This window comes from Theropithecus gelada, chromosome 9 (assembly GCF_003255815.1).
Source record: "Theropithecus gelada isolate Dixy chromosome 9, Tgel_1.0, whole genome shotgun sequence".
NCBI lineage: Eukaryota > Metazoa > Chordata > Mammalia > Primates > Cercopithecidae > Theropithecus > Theropithecus gelada.
In genome coordinates, this window is record NC_037677.1 from 118,898,045 (window position 1) to 118,913,741 (window position 15,697).

The 15,697-nt window shown below is 46.3% G+C and overlaps 1 protein-coding gene across 2 annotated transcripts in view; it reads left to right on the forward strand.

The window, feature by feature from the left end:
* Positions 1–15,349, forward strand: part of BTBD16 (BTB domain containing 16) — a 68,198-nt gene extending 52,849 nt beyond the window's left edge. For both annotated transcript variants that reach the window (XM_025397195.1, XM_025397196.1), the window contains exons 11-16: positions 6,759–6,850; positions 8,447–8,529; positions 9,709–9,786; positions 12,079–12,177; positions 13,694–13,882; positions 15,207–15,349. In XM_025397195.1, coding sequence (XP_025252980.1) covers positions 6,759–6,850; positions 8,447–8,529; positions 9,709–9,786; positions 12,079–12,177; positions 13,694–13,882; positions 15,207–15,275 — 610 coding nt within the window. In that variant the 3' untranslated portion in view covers positions 15,276–15,349. The remainder of the gene's footprint in view (positions 1–6,758; positions 6,851–8,446; positions 8,530–9,708; positions 9,787–12,078; positions 12,178–13,693; positions 13,883–15,206) is intronic.
* Positions 15,350–15,697: the final 348 nt, after the last annotated feature.

Genomic DNA, 15,697 nt, shown 5'->3' on the forward strand with positions numbered 1-15,697 from the left:
AGTCTCTGGGCTCCATAGTATTGCTCGCCCATCTCTGTAAGCTTTCTCACTTGTAAATAAAATAATTATTGGGATTATCTATTCCTAGGCATGGCTCCCACACTGGCCATTTGCAGCAAGGATGGTGTCTCACTCACTTTACCCTCCCAGTCCTCAATCTTTAGTAGCTAGTAGCTGTTGACTAAGTACTGAATGAATGGTGCTTTGAATGTTCTTTAATGGTGGTTTTCACCTCTGAAATATTTCACTTTAACTCTGAAAACTACTCTGCATTGCGTGTCACACCGTAAGAAGGAATATAGTGACTTTCTGGCCAGCTTTTCAGTATTAAATTGAAACAGTGTCCTGTTTGCAGAGTGACAGCTTGAAGTGCACAAAGCATGGGATGGTTTCAGTCCTGCTGGGTATGGATTTGACCTTGATTTGCAACTTTCTCCCTCCAGCCTTAGGCATTACAGTGTGTATGTTACATTTCAAGTGGAACTGTCTTCTCAGGGCCTAGAGATGACTCTCCAGTTGCTTTGTGTATGCTCAGGTTCAGCAGGAGATTGACAAGTAGCTTCTTGTTGCTTCTTATATGTCCTTTTATGGTATGTGGGGCAGGGCTGGATCTGCATGACTGCTAGAAGGGTGGAGAATTCAGTCCTCAATCAGGTGAAATTGGTCACTATAATTAGAAGCAGAAAATGTCTTCCCACCTCCAAAAAGCTTTCTTCAGGAGAATAGTGTAGAACTCTTCTTATGATTGTACTAATTGAAATGATTGGCAGTTTGGGAGCTACAGGACAACAAAATGCATTCAGTTCATGTCAGTTTGTAAATTACTCACTTTATTAATTCAAAGAAGGTTGATGCTGGAAGGTCCCTTAGAAATCACCTGGTCTCACCCTTTCATTTTGCAGTTGAATAAGCTAAGGCCCAGGGATAATGAGGAGCTTACTTAGGCTCCTTTTGCAAATGGATAGTGGTACTGGGGTTGACCTTGGTCTTCAAGGTCTTCTGACACTCTTAGCTCTTAGGGTCAAGGGCAAATCAGCAGACATGTAATTCTAATCCTTAGCTGATTTATTAGTCACTAAATAGGTATCTCTCAGACACCGCAGGGTAGATTCTGGCAATGAGCTTCCACCTCACCAGAAGGAGGAATTAATTTGAACGTAGCCAATGAAGCCAATTCCCATATGATTCAAACTTCTATATTCCCCTGATTCTTCAGCTGAGTCTCTTCTTTCCTTTACCCTACCCAAAGCTGACCCAGCCTTTACAGAGCGGGACAAAGCTGGTTCCAGAAAGCCTTCTCTGATCTCACTTGTGCACTGGATGAATTCCTCCTCTTAGGTCCTCTTTGCAGAGAGAACAAGAGCATGTGCTGGCTGCATGGGTGTGCACTGGCGAACCCAACAGCACCTTCCCCCACCCATTCCCCCATATACCATTCCCAAGGGAACTGCAGGGGGAATCTTTCAAGGAGAGCTTCCCTGCCATGCCCTGTATCCTGGGTGCCCTGAGCCCACTGATTTCTTGAGGGAAATGTGCTATGATGCTGTGTCCCCAGGGAGGGCGAGGTCATGTGCCTCTTGTGATTAATGAATGGCATTTGCAGATGTAGCCAGAGTTAGCATAAAACTGGGCAACCCTGGTGTGTCAACACTGATCTCTTTACCAGCACATTAATTTTGAAATATCCCATGAGTCACGGACATTAGGGCCATTAAATTGTTCTCTTTTAGAATAGCTCAACCAAGCCTTGTGCAGGGAGGTTGATGTATTCTGGGTCAAGAGGATTTCTCATTATCTGACGTTCGTACTTCTTGCCTTGTTTGTGTCTTTTCTTGCTCTGAGAGGTGATGACTCTATTCCCCTTTAATTTGGATCTCTGGAACCTGAGTCTCTATTGTTCTCAGGGTCCCTAAATATTACGCTTAGTTCTTACTAATTTTCCACCTCTGCCACATTGCTTCGTGGCTTTCCAGGCATATTGAGAAGCAGAAGCACCAAAACATACCTTCAACAATAAGCATGGAGGAATGGAAGAAGTATAAGGGTCTGAGTGTAGAAGGTTCTTAAAAAGGGCAGCTGTGGTTGTGAGTAGACAGGATTTCCCTTTCTGCTAGGGTCAGGACCATCTTGACAGACAGAAGGACATTGAACTCAGTCTCAGTGAAAAGCTGGTAGGTCATGGTGACAGCAGATAGGACCACATGGGCATGGAGATAGCAGCATAGACTGGCCTGTATGTGCAGCAAGTGTGTGTGAGTATGTGCGCCAGGGCTGGCCCTACTGGCATTCCTAGAAGGTAAGTTGTGGGTGAATGGAGGGATGGGATGGTGGAAATGAGGCTGGAGAGTTGGCAGGGACCAGGTCGTTCATCCAATTAATTCACCCAACATATTGCAAGCTAAGTGCCAGGCACTGTAAAAGATACCAGGAGTACAACAATAAACAATGCAGACTCAAACCCTGTCATCACGGAGCTTGCAATCTAGGAGCAGAGACAAGCAATAAATGAGATGCATGTTAGGAGAAGTCAGCCCGAGTCTTAGCTCCACCTCTGCCGTTCACTGCCTGTAGACTTTGGGCAAGCACCCTAAGCACTGTGCATTCAGGTAACGACACGCACTCACCAGGACTGATGGGTGGGTCAGCCCTGACTCAAAGAAAAGGCCCAGCACTTTGGGATGCCAAGGTGGGCGAATCACCTGAGGTCAGGAGTTGGAGACCAGCCTAGCCAACATGGTGAAACCCCATCTCTACTAAAAACACAAAAATTAGCCAGGCGTGGTGGCAGACGCCTGTAAGAGACAGCATGTGACAGGGGTCCTAAAATGTGGTGACCTTTGGTAGGTTATGATGTGGGGGTGGCAGCAGGAATTATTGTTTCATTTACCACACTTGAGTGTCAGGAGCCAAGAGGACCATTTCCTGGTGATAGATAGATAGATAGATAGATAAATAGATAGATAGATTTTTTTTTTTTTTTTTTGAGATGGAGTCCCATTGTGTCGCCTAGGCTGGAGTGCAATGGCACAATCTCGGCTCACTGCAACCTCTGCCTCCCAGGTTCAAGCAATTCTCCTGCCTCAACCTCCCAAGTAGCTGGGATTACAGGCGTCTGCCACCATGCCTGGCTAATTTTTGTGTTTTTAGTAGAGATGGGGTTTCACCATGTTGACTAGGCTGGTCTCCAACTCCTGACCTCAGGTGATTCGCCCACCTTGGCATCCCAAAGTGCTGGGATTATAGGCGTGAGCCACCGCTACCAGCCTCCATTTCCTGGTTCTTTGATTTCAGAAGTGTCTCAAGTCTTCTATGCTGAGTTGTATTTTGGACGGGGGGAAAAAGCCATTTTCTCTTCTCATTGTGAGTTATTGCCCTAAAATGTGTGTTTTTTTCAAACGTTGTCTTAAAATTTAATATGTTAGTTCAAGTGTTTCTCAAATAAGCAAAGTCATTTTTAACCCTAATGTCTTTTTTAAACTGGGGCAAAATATGCATAGCATAAATTTTTCCCATTTGAACCATTCTTACGTGTTCAGTTCAGTGGCATTAAGTTTATTCACATTGTTATGCAGCCATCTCCAGAACTTTTCCATCTTCCCAAACTGAAACTCCACCCATGAAACAACTCCCATTCCCCTTCCCCAGTCCCTGGCAGCTACCGTTCTACTTTCTGTCTGTATGAATTTGATGACTCTAGGTACCTCACAAAGTAGAATCATCCAGCATTCACCCTTGCGCCTGGCTTACTGCTCCCAGGTCCATCATGCTGTAGCATATATGTATGTTAAGGCTAAAAATCTGAAGTGCTGGGACTATCAGGGCTGTGGGCCTGATACTCACAGGAAGGGTGGAAGGCTCCAGCAGATGACAGGGTAGAGGAAGTGAGAAAGTTGTGGCTAAGAGCACCTCTAAAATTACAATATGTACCCATCAGAGGGAGACTTGTCCCCAGGCACTGTCTTTTCGAGTCTATGGGAGATTTGTCCCCAAGGTCTGGCAAGTAGAACCGAGGGCCAACCTGGATGTATCCTTCAGTAGCAAGGAACTGTGAACTGTCTTCCCTAGAGAGGTCACGCCCCAGGGTTTCTCAGTGAACTTTGGGAGGCATAGACCATCGCCTGAAGTTGTCTCAAAAAAGTAAGCACTAAACCAAAAGAGGTCTTTGCACAAACAGAGCACAGTACCAGGGAAATCATGCCAGTCTTTGAGTTCACCAGCGTAGCCAAGCACAGTAGTCCCCAGACTTAGCAGCTGCTTGCTCCCTCCCATCTTACGTGACACCATGTGAAAGCACTCACCACTGGGCCAGAGAGGAGCAGGTGCCTCCGCTCCCAGACAGTTAAGTGGCGCCAAGTAAAATGGAAAATGTGCTGGACTGGCCCTGAGTGGCCTGTGTAGGACACTGGTTCTAAGACAATGGACCTTGCTAGGCTCCCAAAGCCAGGTGATATTGATCAGTTCTGAAGATGAACCACAACCCTTAGATCCTTTGAGATTTCAGGAAATCAGAAGCTGAGGACACCACTTTCTTTCTTTGAGGTGGCCCATAACTTGGGTGATTTGGAGGGTGGCAATGATGATGAACACCGCCAAGAACAATTCCCTGCATTTGACCCTGCTTGAGTCCATTCACTTTCCCTGGGGCAGGAGGACAATGGTGGCGCTTATGGGTGTTGAGGACTCACTGGGTGCCAGCAGCCGATCCAAGCCCTTCCCACTGTCAGCTTTACTCCTCCCTTCTCCCCAAAGCAACACCTGTGGCTGCTGCTCCCACTTGATAGAGGAGAGTGAAGCTCTGAGAGGCCCAGTCACAGGACTGTGACTGGCTGGGTTGGGATTGGACCCTGGTCTGCCTGCCTCAGGGACTCCAACTTGGTTGGATGATGAGATGACTCATGGCCTTTCCATGTCAGCCACAAAAGTGGGCATCATTGCCATTTCCCAGAGGCCCCAAGGGGTCATCCAACCAGCTGTCTCAACAAAGCTGTTTCCAAATCCTCTGGGACAGGATGGCTGTCCAGAGAGGCCCTGGCTGAATGGCCTGTGGGTCTGAGTGCCTCTGAAAGGGAGGATCGGGGTCTCGGTTCCTCTTGCCCCTGCCAGCAGCCTTGCCATGCCAAGCACGTCAGCAGAACCGGCATCTGGAGCTTCCTGGTGGAGGCAATGCTTTCCTCCAGATGGGTCCTTTCCTTTCTGGGGCTGAATCTGTTTTTAAGCTGCAGCTCCAGCAGGGGCCCACTGCTTAGGGCAGCACCCGGCTGTGGAGCCCTGGCCATAGGTGCTGGCTTGTCCCCAGAGCACTGGGCAGGGCTAAGGAGGATGGCGTCAGCTTGGCCCCTTCTTGCCACTTGGCACCTGCTGCCCAGCCATGATGACGCCTCAGCTGTTCCTCCATGACATGATGAAAAAGAGGCAGAAGAAGGAGGAGGCTCAGATCATCTGAGGAAAGGAAGTGAGCCAGTGTTATTTGTCTCACGAAGATGTCAGTGTTTTCAGGGCACAGGCACCGCACCCACCAGCCCCGGCTCCACTCACCCTGGGTAATGGAGGGTTGGTTCCAGAACCAATAGTTCTGCACTCCTGAAAGCCTCTGCCTGACTTTATTTATGGCTGCTCTGTCCACCTCCGGAGACAGGCACAGGGTAGATGCTGGTAAATAACCCTTGAATCGAATCAGAACTCACTTGTCTTTGTGCCTACAACTTTTCTGCGCCCCTAGGCCTATCTTCTGGGACCTCTGGCGTGGAGCGGTTGGGCGGTCCCAGAAATTCCCAGATCTTATAAAAATAAACGGTTCTGGGAAAGCTGGCGGGCATCTCTGACAGAGGGGACCACAGGGTCAGTGGTGCCTTCTGTCCAGCTGAGACAGGATGTGACTTGGACATCGCTCTTGATTTACGGAAAAATAATGTGCAAGTACCCTGGGTGGGTCCTGTGCAGGCTCTGCCTTGAGGGAGTGACTGCATTTCCAAAGGGACTTGGAAACATTGTTCCCCGTTGTCCCCATTTATGAAAAGTGGCCATTTTTGTGAAGTAAGTTATTTCAAAACAAGGGCAGGGAATGCGTGTCTGTGTGTGTGTGTCTTCTCAAAAAGAACTGGATCTTCTCAACCCGGCGCTGACCTTCAGCTTCATGAGGAAGTTAATTGGAGCTTGGTATGAACGCTGAGTATAGCAGAACTGATCCTGAAACCAGCTGCTAAAACTAGTTCCCCACACAGTCATTCTCTTCTTTTAAATTTTACCAGAAAGCACTTACGAAGTGCCTAATTTGGTCACTTACTGGAAGGGCAGCATATGTACAGGGGGAGTCAGGAGTCCCGGATTCCAGTCCAAGCTGAGCCTCTTTTTCCCATCTGTAAAATGGAGCTCCCGATCCTTGCCCCGTCTGCCCCACAGGAAGTTGGTGAGACTCAAGTGAGAAAATGCATATTGAGGTCCTCTGTGAAGTAACATGCGTTCCCATCAGTCACTTAATATACGTTTATTGAGCACCTGCTATGTGCAGAACTCAGTGGTAGATGCTGAGGAGAATATAAGCATTTGTCTCCATTACTGTCTCTGGGGCTGGACTTTATAAAATGTCATCTAAGCCACCATCTGCTTCCATGTACCTGACCCCTCCAGAGAGACTGAGGCTCCATCTCCCCCTGGCTGGTGAAGCCACTAGTCTCTACAACATGGCTTTCCCTAGCCCGAGCTAATTCCAGAAAGGAGTTTGCTGAAGGTCTGTTATTCTTCTTTATGCCTCTGCTAAGCTTTCCTGAGAACTGTTGCTTTCTGGACCGGGATATAGGACAGAGCTTGAGGCCACTCTTCCTCTGCTTGCGTCTGCACGGCATCACCAAAGGTAAGCCCCAGTCCCGGGGAGCGCATCCACAGGAAAGCTGCTGGGCACCTGCAGCCCACCCCATAGCCACTGCTGGGGGAGACTCACCTGATGTTTCCGAGGGAATCACCTGAAACATGGCATTGTCACTTCCAAGCTATGTGACGTCGGGAAAGTCATGCAGCCTCTTGGTCTCACTTTCCCTGTCTGTAAAATGAGGGTAATTGGAGCTCTGATGAAATGCAGTGATGGCTAGAAGGGGCTTATATATTGTGAAGCTGTGTACAGCTGCCAAGGGCTGTTTTATTGGCGTCTAATTGTATGTCCTACCTCTTCACATGCTTCACTTCTAGGCCCCTTGTTCTGCAGTTTGGGAGAAAACTCTGGATTTGTGCTCCCTCAACCTCATGCTCTGGGCACAGGGGATGGTACCTGTAACTGGGAAAGAGGAAAGAAATGTGGGGGAGTATGTTTTTGGCAGTCCAGGAGGCCACCCAGTGAGATCTTTGCATCTGAAAGGACATCTGAGAACATTTTCAAAGCCATTTCCAGCTATCCAGATACAATAAGTGGCTCTAGAATTCAGGAATGGTTGATGGGGCCAGGTAGTTTTGTCCAAGTTGCTTCTAAACACTCCAGAAACACTGATTACCTGATCTCAAACCTCCTTTCCCAGGCAGGATTGCAGTCAGGGGGCTGTGAATGTTGGGGTGAGGCGTGGTTGTGGGGGAACACTGACTCTTCCCCAGGGACCTGGGAAGGGAGATCTAGGGAAAAGTATGGGGAAAAAAAATAAAAATAGAAATTTTAAATTGGAGCTATGTGCAACTTAAATATCTTCTTCCTTTTTGCTTTGTAATTTTTTCGATAATATTGTGAGAACTGAAATATCTTTAAAGAATAAGGAGGACTGGTCAAAGCTGACTTCGAGGGCCACTGATGGCTTTTCCTTTAACAGTAGTTCTCAAGGTACCTTCCAGGGTTCACTGGGCAGCAATATCTTCGTGCAGGATTGTTGAGAGTATATTTCATTCAAAATAAGATAAGTTACACTGAAATTGTACATTAATGTGTAGTATAGACTTTTTTTTAAACTGAAGTTGAAATGGCCGTCCAATTTGGAGTGAATGTATTGTTTTCCTTGGAAGATTATTTGTATAAGGTGCGTTTTTTTTTTTTTTTTTGAGATGGAGTCTCACTCTGTCCCCTGGAGTACACTGGTGCAATCTTGGCTCACTACAACCTCTGCCTCCTGGGTTCAGGCGATTCTCCTGCCTCAGGCTCCCAAGTAACTGGGATTAAAGACGTGCGTCACCACACCCAGCTAATTTTTGCACTTTTAGTAGTGACGGGGTTTCGCCATGTTGGCCAGGCTGGTATTTCTGTAAGTTTTTAAAAGAGAATTGATTTGGAATATAAAAGTAATTGACTCTGAACATAACCACAGTGACCCTGAGATGTTTTATTTCCGCTTTGTCAATCAAACCTTAAAGGAGACCATCCACCCCTTTCCCTTCCCTCAGCTCCTGACTTCTTCCTTTTCCTTTCTGTAAATGAGACTTCTGAGGCTCTGGTGTGAATAACACTAAAAACCATTCTCTTTGTGTTTCTTCCCAGGCAAGGATCTGGAGGTGCTGCGGTACATTAACTTCTTCCCAGAGTCGTGGCTGAACCGGGTTACAGCCAACCACTACCACGCAGTGAGTTGCCTGCTCTGTGAGGACACACTTGTCGAAATGTGTTGCCTCTCTGACTTTGCTTTTACTGGAGATGGGTTTCACTTTTGAAACCTCTAGATCTCTGAGGTCAGGACATATCTGGATTGTCCTCCAGGGAAAGTGGGGAGAGCAAGGCCTGGGAAGGAGAGAAGGAAGGAGACCCAGATTTGGGATCCGGGTAGTTCGAGCTCCCCTCATACGCATTTTTGTTCTTGGTACAGATGAACCAATGTTGGGACCAAATTACTCTTCCTCCAGTAATAAATGAACATATCTCTCTCTGTGCACCCTCAGCAACACAGAGCGTTTACATTTCTAATTACTTTTCTTAATTGAGAAGGGAACAACGGCATCTCATTTTTTAACATGCATTTCCTTTATTACTGGTGACTATGAATGTTTTTCCATGTGGCATTTCCCCTTTGTGAATTGTCCATGCAAACTGTTGTAGTTCTTATGTGTTTCAATCTCGCGTTTTCAGAGATGAAGAGGGGCAGTGTGTGAGTTCTGAAGATGTATGAGTCACTAGTTAAAATTCAATCCTGCTCAACAAATACCTATTGTAATATGCAAGCCACAGTGCTCAGCGCTCCCCGCACCATAGATCTTGACTCCGTGGAAGGAGGTGCTTTTATGGGACATAACTCAGGACCATGCTCTAACAAGGCAGCAGAGGAGTAACAGAGAGGGGACAGTCTGTGCAGACATCTTGGGAAGTCCCCACCTCGCTCTCGGTCCTCTGACTCTGCCCACCTCCTTCCTTTTGTCCCCTGCTCCTAAATGCCATCCTCTCAAATATCCACTCCCTCCCCGCCCCAGCCCTCACCTTGGAGCCTCCCATGAGGGGCCTCGCTTGCTCTTGATTTTGTGACCGTGATCGTCTCTGCCCCGTGTACACATTTTATTTCCCAGGTGAGACTGCTCAGGTACTTTTCTGTCTTCTCCGTGCATCCTCTGAAAGCACTGGGCACAGCACCCGACACAGTAGGTGTTCAGTAAATGTCTATGAACTGAATGAATGGCTGAATGTGAGTCTAGAGGCAAAATTCTTTTTCAAACATGGTGAGGGGTGCAGGCATCAAGAAAGAGGCATGAAGATGGAGACAGGCACTTGTGTCCAGAGGATCCCTCTGTGGTCAGTTGTGTGCGTTTTCCTTTCAGCTGGAGAATGGGGGCGACATGGACCAACTGAAAGATCTTAACACCCAGGCTGTGAGATTTGGGCTGCTTTTTAACCAGGTACTGAGAACTGCACCCAAACAAGGGGAAGAATTGTCCCTCTTGTGCTTAGTTAAGAACCTTTGGAGGGCAGCCACGATCACTTCTGGCTCCTGGTAGGAAGGTCAGGGAACCAAAAGAGAGAATCATAGGTGTCTCTCCTGCATAGTCATCAGCTCCCAGGAAATAAAATTCACAAGGCAGGGGCCTGGGACAGGCCATTTAATAATGACCCCACTAAGGGGCCCAGCGATCCTGGTGATACTGGGATGGAGGAGTTGCCCTGGGATGTAGGACTTCAATTCTAAAGCCAGGAAAGGCCAAGGCAAACTGGGAAAGGTTGGTCATCCTATTTCCCACAAACACCAACAGTTGCAAACTGGCTCAACAAGAGACTCCACGCCAAGTCCATGTTTAAGCTTATAGGGGTGAACTCAGTCTAGGCAGCTATTTTGATAGATCTCAGAATAAAACTGCAGTGGGTCCAGGAGCTTGATTGCAAGGCATCTTGGCACTTAGTGACCAGGGGAGCATTGGGGTTGGTAGCTGTGCTCCGTGCTGGGTTTCCTGTGATGGAAACAATTCTCCAGGAAATCACTGATCTCCTTTGATTATTTCAAGACACCCCCGCAGTGATCTCAAAAGAATTCATGTTTCAAGAACTAAAAGGTGCTGAATGTATCATTAGAGAGTCCCCCTCTGAGTCATCCCTGGAGAGGCTGGCTCAGCCTTTTGGTTGCAGAGATGTCGTGCCTAAGTGGGCAGATGGAGATCACAGAGCCAGGACTTCCCGCAAGTGCTATGAGTGGCTCTTGGGTCCATCAAATTGAAACAACATGCTTTTTTCAAAGGTCTATAGACCACATCTAAGAACATACCTAACCTATTCTTTACTTCACTGAGGAACATGAAGAGTAAATTATATTGTCACTGTTCAGTAGCTACTACTAAGGCTACTACTAACTTCTACTAACTGTACCAACTGTTCGTAGTGCGACCAAGGAGAGGAGGGTCTAAACCCTGCAGAAACACTGATTACCTGATCTCAAACCTTTTTTGCCAAGCAGGATTGCAGCCAGGGGACTGTGAATGTTGGGGTGAGGCATGGCTTTGGGGGTACACTGTAACTTTTGCAAACTTGATGGGTTCCCAGGGACCTGAGAAGGGAGATATAGGGAAAAATATGGGGAAAAACATAAAAATAGAAGAAATTTTAAGTTGGAGCTGTGTGCAGCCTAAATATCTTCTTCCTTTTTGCTTTGTAATTTTTTTCTGTAGTATTGTGAGAACTGAAATTTTTTTTTATTATACTTTAAGTTCTATGGTACATGTGCACAACGTGCAGGTTTGTTACATATGTATACTTGTGCCATGTTGGTGTGCTGCACCCATCAACTTGTCAGCACCCATCAACTCGTCATTTACATCAGGTATAACTCCCAATGCCATCTCTCCCCACTCCCCTCTCCCCATAATAGGCCCCGGTCTGTGATATTCCCCTTCCCGAGTCCAAGTGATCTCATTGGAGACCTGAAATATTTTTAAGGAATAAGATGAATCAGTCAAAGCTGAACTTCAAGGGCCACTGATGGCTCTTCCTTTAACAATAGTTCTAGAGGTAGTCTCCAGGGTTCACTGGGCAGTGGTATCTTCTTGCATGATTGTTAGAAGTATATTTCATTCAAAATAATATAAGTTACACTTAAAAGCATTAATATGTAGTATAGAATTTTTTTAAACTCAGGTTGAAATTGCCATCCAATTTGGAGTGAATTTATTCCAAATTGTTAGTAGTAATTACTACTACCAAGGATTTCAGTTTTGCTTTCTCCATGTTTCCTAGGTTAAAATTGCCATTGTATTTTCACTTTCAAATCAGTTGCTGAATGACTGATGTTTGTTGTTGTCGCTATACTTTGTTTTACCACGTCCTCTTGACTTTTTTTTTTTTTTTTTTTGAGACAGAGTCTTACTCTGTCGCCCAGGCTGGAATGCAGTGACCCAATCTCTGCTCCCTGTAACCTCTGCCTCCCCTACTCAAGCAATTCTCTTGCCTCAGCCTCCTGAGTAGCTGGGACTACAGGCACGCACCACCACACCTGGCTAATTTTTTTTTTTTTTTTTTGGTATTTTTGGTAGAGATGGGGTTTTGCCACATTGGCCAGGTTGGTCTTGAACTCCTGACCTCAGATGATCTGCCTGTCTCAGCCTCCCAAAGTGCTGGGATTACAGGTGTGCACCACTGCACCTGGCTGACTTTGAACACTAAATATTTTCCCCCCTTCACTTTGTTGTTTCTCTTTCTCAATTTAGGAGAATACAACTTATTCGAAAATGATTGCTGTATATGGATTCTTCTTTAAGATAACGGGACTCAAACATGATACTACTTCTTATAGTTTTTACATGCAGGTAAGGATAGAGTACACGAAAGTTATGTCTCTGAAAGTCTTTTAGAGTTAGAGTCAATCCATGTTGAATTAATAATAATTGATTCATCATTAATTACTAATTGACATGAAATGTATTGTAAGTGCTAACCATGCTCGTATATGTGATGTCATTTGATTTTTACAACGACCTTGGGAAGTAGGTATTGGTAGCCCATTTAGCAGATGAGGATCTGAAAACTGAGCGTCTTTGTGTTTATATGGCCTCTACTGGTAAAGCCAGGATTAGATTCTAGTCTTCTGTCTCCACATGTGGGGTTCACTTCATCTTCAATTTATACAAACAATTCAGTTATTCTCCCATGAAGATAACCGGTAACGTCCCCAACTGGGAGAGGGGGTAATTTTGTTTAGCTGCAAAGTGGGCTATGGGCAGGACCCCAGAAAGGTGCTTGACTTCTCCGTAGTGCTCCTGCTGGACTTTAGGAGAGGAAGGAGAATGTCATGTTTAGGAATGGAGAGTCCGCAGGCAAACAGCCTGTGAGCTATAGGACCTGGGCAAGTGCCAGGAACTCTCCTCTGTGCAGTTTCCTTACCTTTAAGACACAGAAGGTAACAGGACATACCTCACCAGATTGTTGTGAGTTTAAATGTGTTAATCTGTGCAGGGTGGCTTGGAGCAAGCTTGACACACAAAGCACCATGTGCGTTAGGGAAGATGAGGAAGATGATGTTGATGATGACAACGACAACTATGGTGAAAGATCTCTGTGTTCCACTTAAGATTTGCTTACAAGTCTCTCTTCTCTAAACTGCAAGCTTTTGAGAGTCCATACTTTATTAATCTTTTTATTACTACTGCCAATCACAGTACCGAGAACATAGAGGAGTTTTATTTTTTTATTTTTCTTTATTTTTTGAGATGGAGTCTTGCTCTGTCACCCAGGCTGGAGTGCAGTGGCGCAATCTCGGCTCACTGCAACCTCCATATAAAGGGGCTTTAAATGGCTGGCTGAATGAATGAATGGATAAATGAGTGAACTAATGCATGAATGAAGAAACCAGAGTTTTAGTCTCAGCTTTGCCAGTACCTCATATGTGCCCTGGAGCAAGTCATTTCTCTTTCTTGGGACTCAGCTCTTGGTGTCCTCAGTGGTCTCCACTGACTCAGGCATCTCCCTACACAATGAATTCTTCTGGGTGGAAGAGACGAATTACGTGACAACAATAGTCCAAATGCCCTTATTGAGTACTACATTGGTTTTTTAATTCTGGCAAAGCCATCATAAAGCTTGACTTATGGTGTTTTTCTAGATTGGCCAAAGCCCAGGCCATCAGCCACTGGTTTATGTACGGTGGGGGCTCAAATAACAACCTACTCAGCAGCAGCAACTTTTAGGAGACGGTGCCAATTGGGAAAAGCCCGCTTGCGGCCTGCACACGTTATATACCAGGGTCTATGTGCCAGGCGCCGGCTTTCGCTAACTCTAGGCCACCCCGATTGCAGTTCCACCTGAGGTGGGTCACTCTCTTTGCAGAGAATAAAGCACACAGACCTGGAATCCCCCTTCGTGGTCTACGAGCACAAGCCCGTCAGCCTGCGAGCGGCACGCATGGTGAAGTATGAGATCAGAGCCCAGGCCCTGGTTGACGGCAAGTGGCAGGAGTTCAGGACAAACCAGATCATGCAGAAGTTTGGGTTGACCAAGCCATCCTGCAAAAGCCACGCAAGTGTTCATGTTGTCTTTTTCTTTTATTTCCTTTTTGCTGTTTCTCTCCCCCATCCTTTTGGGGATCACTGGCTTCTAATCTCCAGTGCTCTACACTGAAGATCCCTGGAAAATCTGGCTCAGTTTCTTAAGGATTATCACAGCCTCAAATAATGCTAAAGAGAAATCTCTTCTAGAATGAAAAATCATGGATATGAATAACTATAACCCAAATCAGACTGCCTGATTTGGGTCACACTAGATCTATTTTATAAGCATCAAAGGGTATTTTTTTTTTTTAGGTGAGCAGGCTCCGTGGAGCGTATTTGCCATCACTACCTCCACTGATGCCTGTGAGTGACACATTAATTTCCCTGAAATCCACAGCCCAGACTCACCTGCCTCACTCTGGCCCACTGGGGAAGGACGGGGCCCACCTACCTCAGTAGGTGGTTGCCAGCATCTAGGCAGATCCACTGCCTGGCCTGGCTTCTGACCAGAATAAGACTTTGCCACAAGCCAGTGAGTAATTCCCAGTCCTGACTGCATGTCAGAATCACCTGGGGGCTTTATAACTACCAAGGCCAGAGCCCCACCCAGATCACCAGACTAGATAGATACTCCATGGGTCAGGCCTGAGTATCAGTATTTTTAAAGGCTTCCAGGTTATTTTCTATGATGTTAGAAATAACAGTAGCAATTTCCTTTGTGGGGGCAAGGGAGAGGGGCTGGGAAATTAACTGACAGAGAACATGAAGGAGATTTCTGTGGGGCTGGAAATATTTGTCTTTGTTTTTTTTTTTTTTTTGAGATGGAGTCTCACTCTGTCACCCAGGCTGGAGTACAGTGGCACGATCTCAGCTCACTGCAAGCTCCGCCTCCTAGGTTCACACCATTCTCCTGCCTCAGCCTCCCGATTAGCTGGGATTACAGGCGCCCGCCACCACGCCTGGCTAAGTTTTTATATTTTTTAGTAGAAATGGGGTTTCACCGTGTTAGCCAGGATGATCTCGATCTCCTGACCTCGTGATCCGCCCGCCTCGGCCTCCCAAAGTGCTGGGATGAAATATTTGTCTTGATCAGGGTGATGGTTACACAGGAGTGTTTACTTTGTGAGAATCCATCAAGCTGTCCTCTTCAGATTTGTGCACGTTATTGTGTTTAAGTTATTCCTAATTTATTGGCAGTTTATTTCCAATACCCTCTGCAAGTTATTCTGATGTGCAGCCATCGTTGAGAGCCAGCATTTTCTACAACTGTTAGGCCTTCCTCTTTCCCTTTCTGGGGGGCCATTGTGTTTATCCTAAAAGTCACATTCGCTTGGTTTTGTTTCATGTTTTAGATCTTGAAAATCCAAACTGTGGGCATCCCAATCTATGTAAGTTTTGCATTCATCTTCCCACCATCCTGACAGTTTCCAGAAGAATCTATGGGATTTTTCCCCCACTGGTCTGCATAAAAGAAAATAAAATGACATAAAAGGGAGCACTCAAGCATTCCGTTGCCTTTCCTAGTTGGTGATGGTCTCATTCGAACTTTTGTCCACATTTGTATCATTTGAGGGTGGAACGTGCCAGACCCAAGAGTGCATTTACCAGCCCTGCCCCCACGGCACCCTGAGTCCAGCCCTAACTTTCTCCCCTCTCCCAGCACCATGGAAGCACCAGCGGCGGCAACGGACTGCAGCCAGGAGCATGGAGGACTTCCCTTAGATGCAGCTCTGTCTGCTACACAGAACAACTTGCCTGCCAATTGTCCCTGGCAGTTTGGGCTCAGACAGAACAAGAGGTAGGAGGGGACGGAAGTGATTCTTAAGTACAGAGTGACTTATTT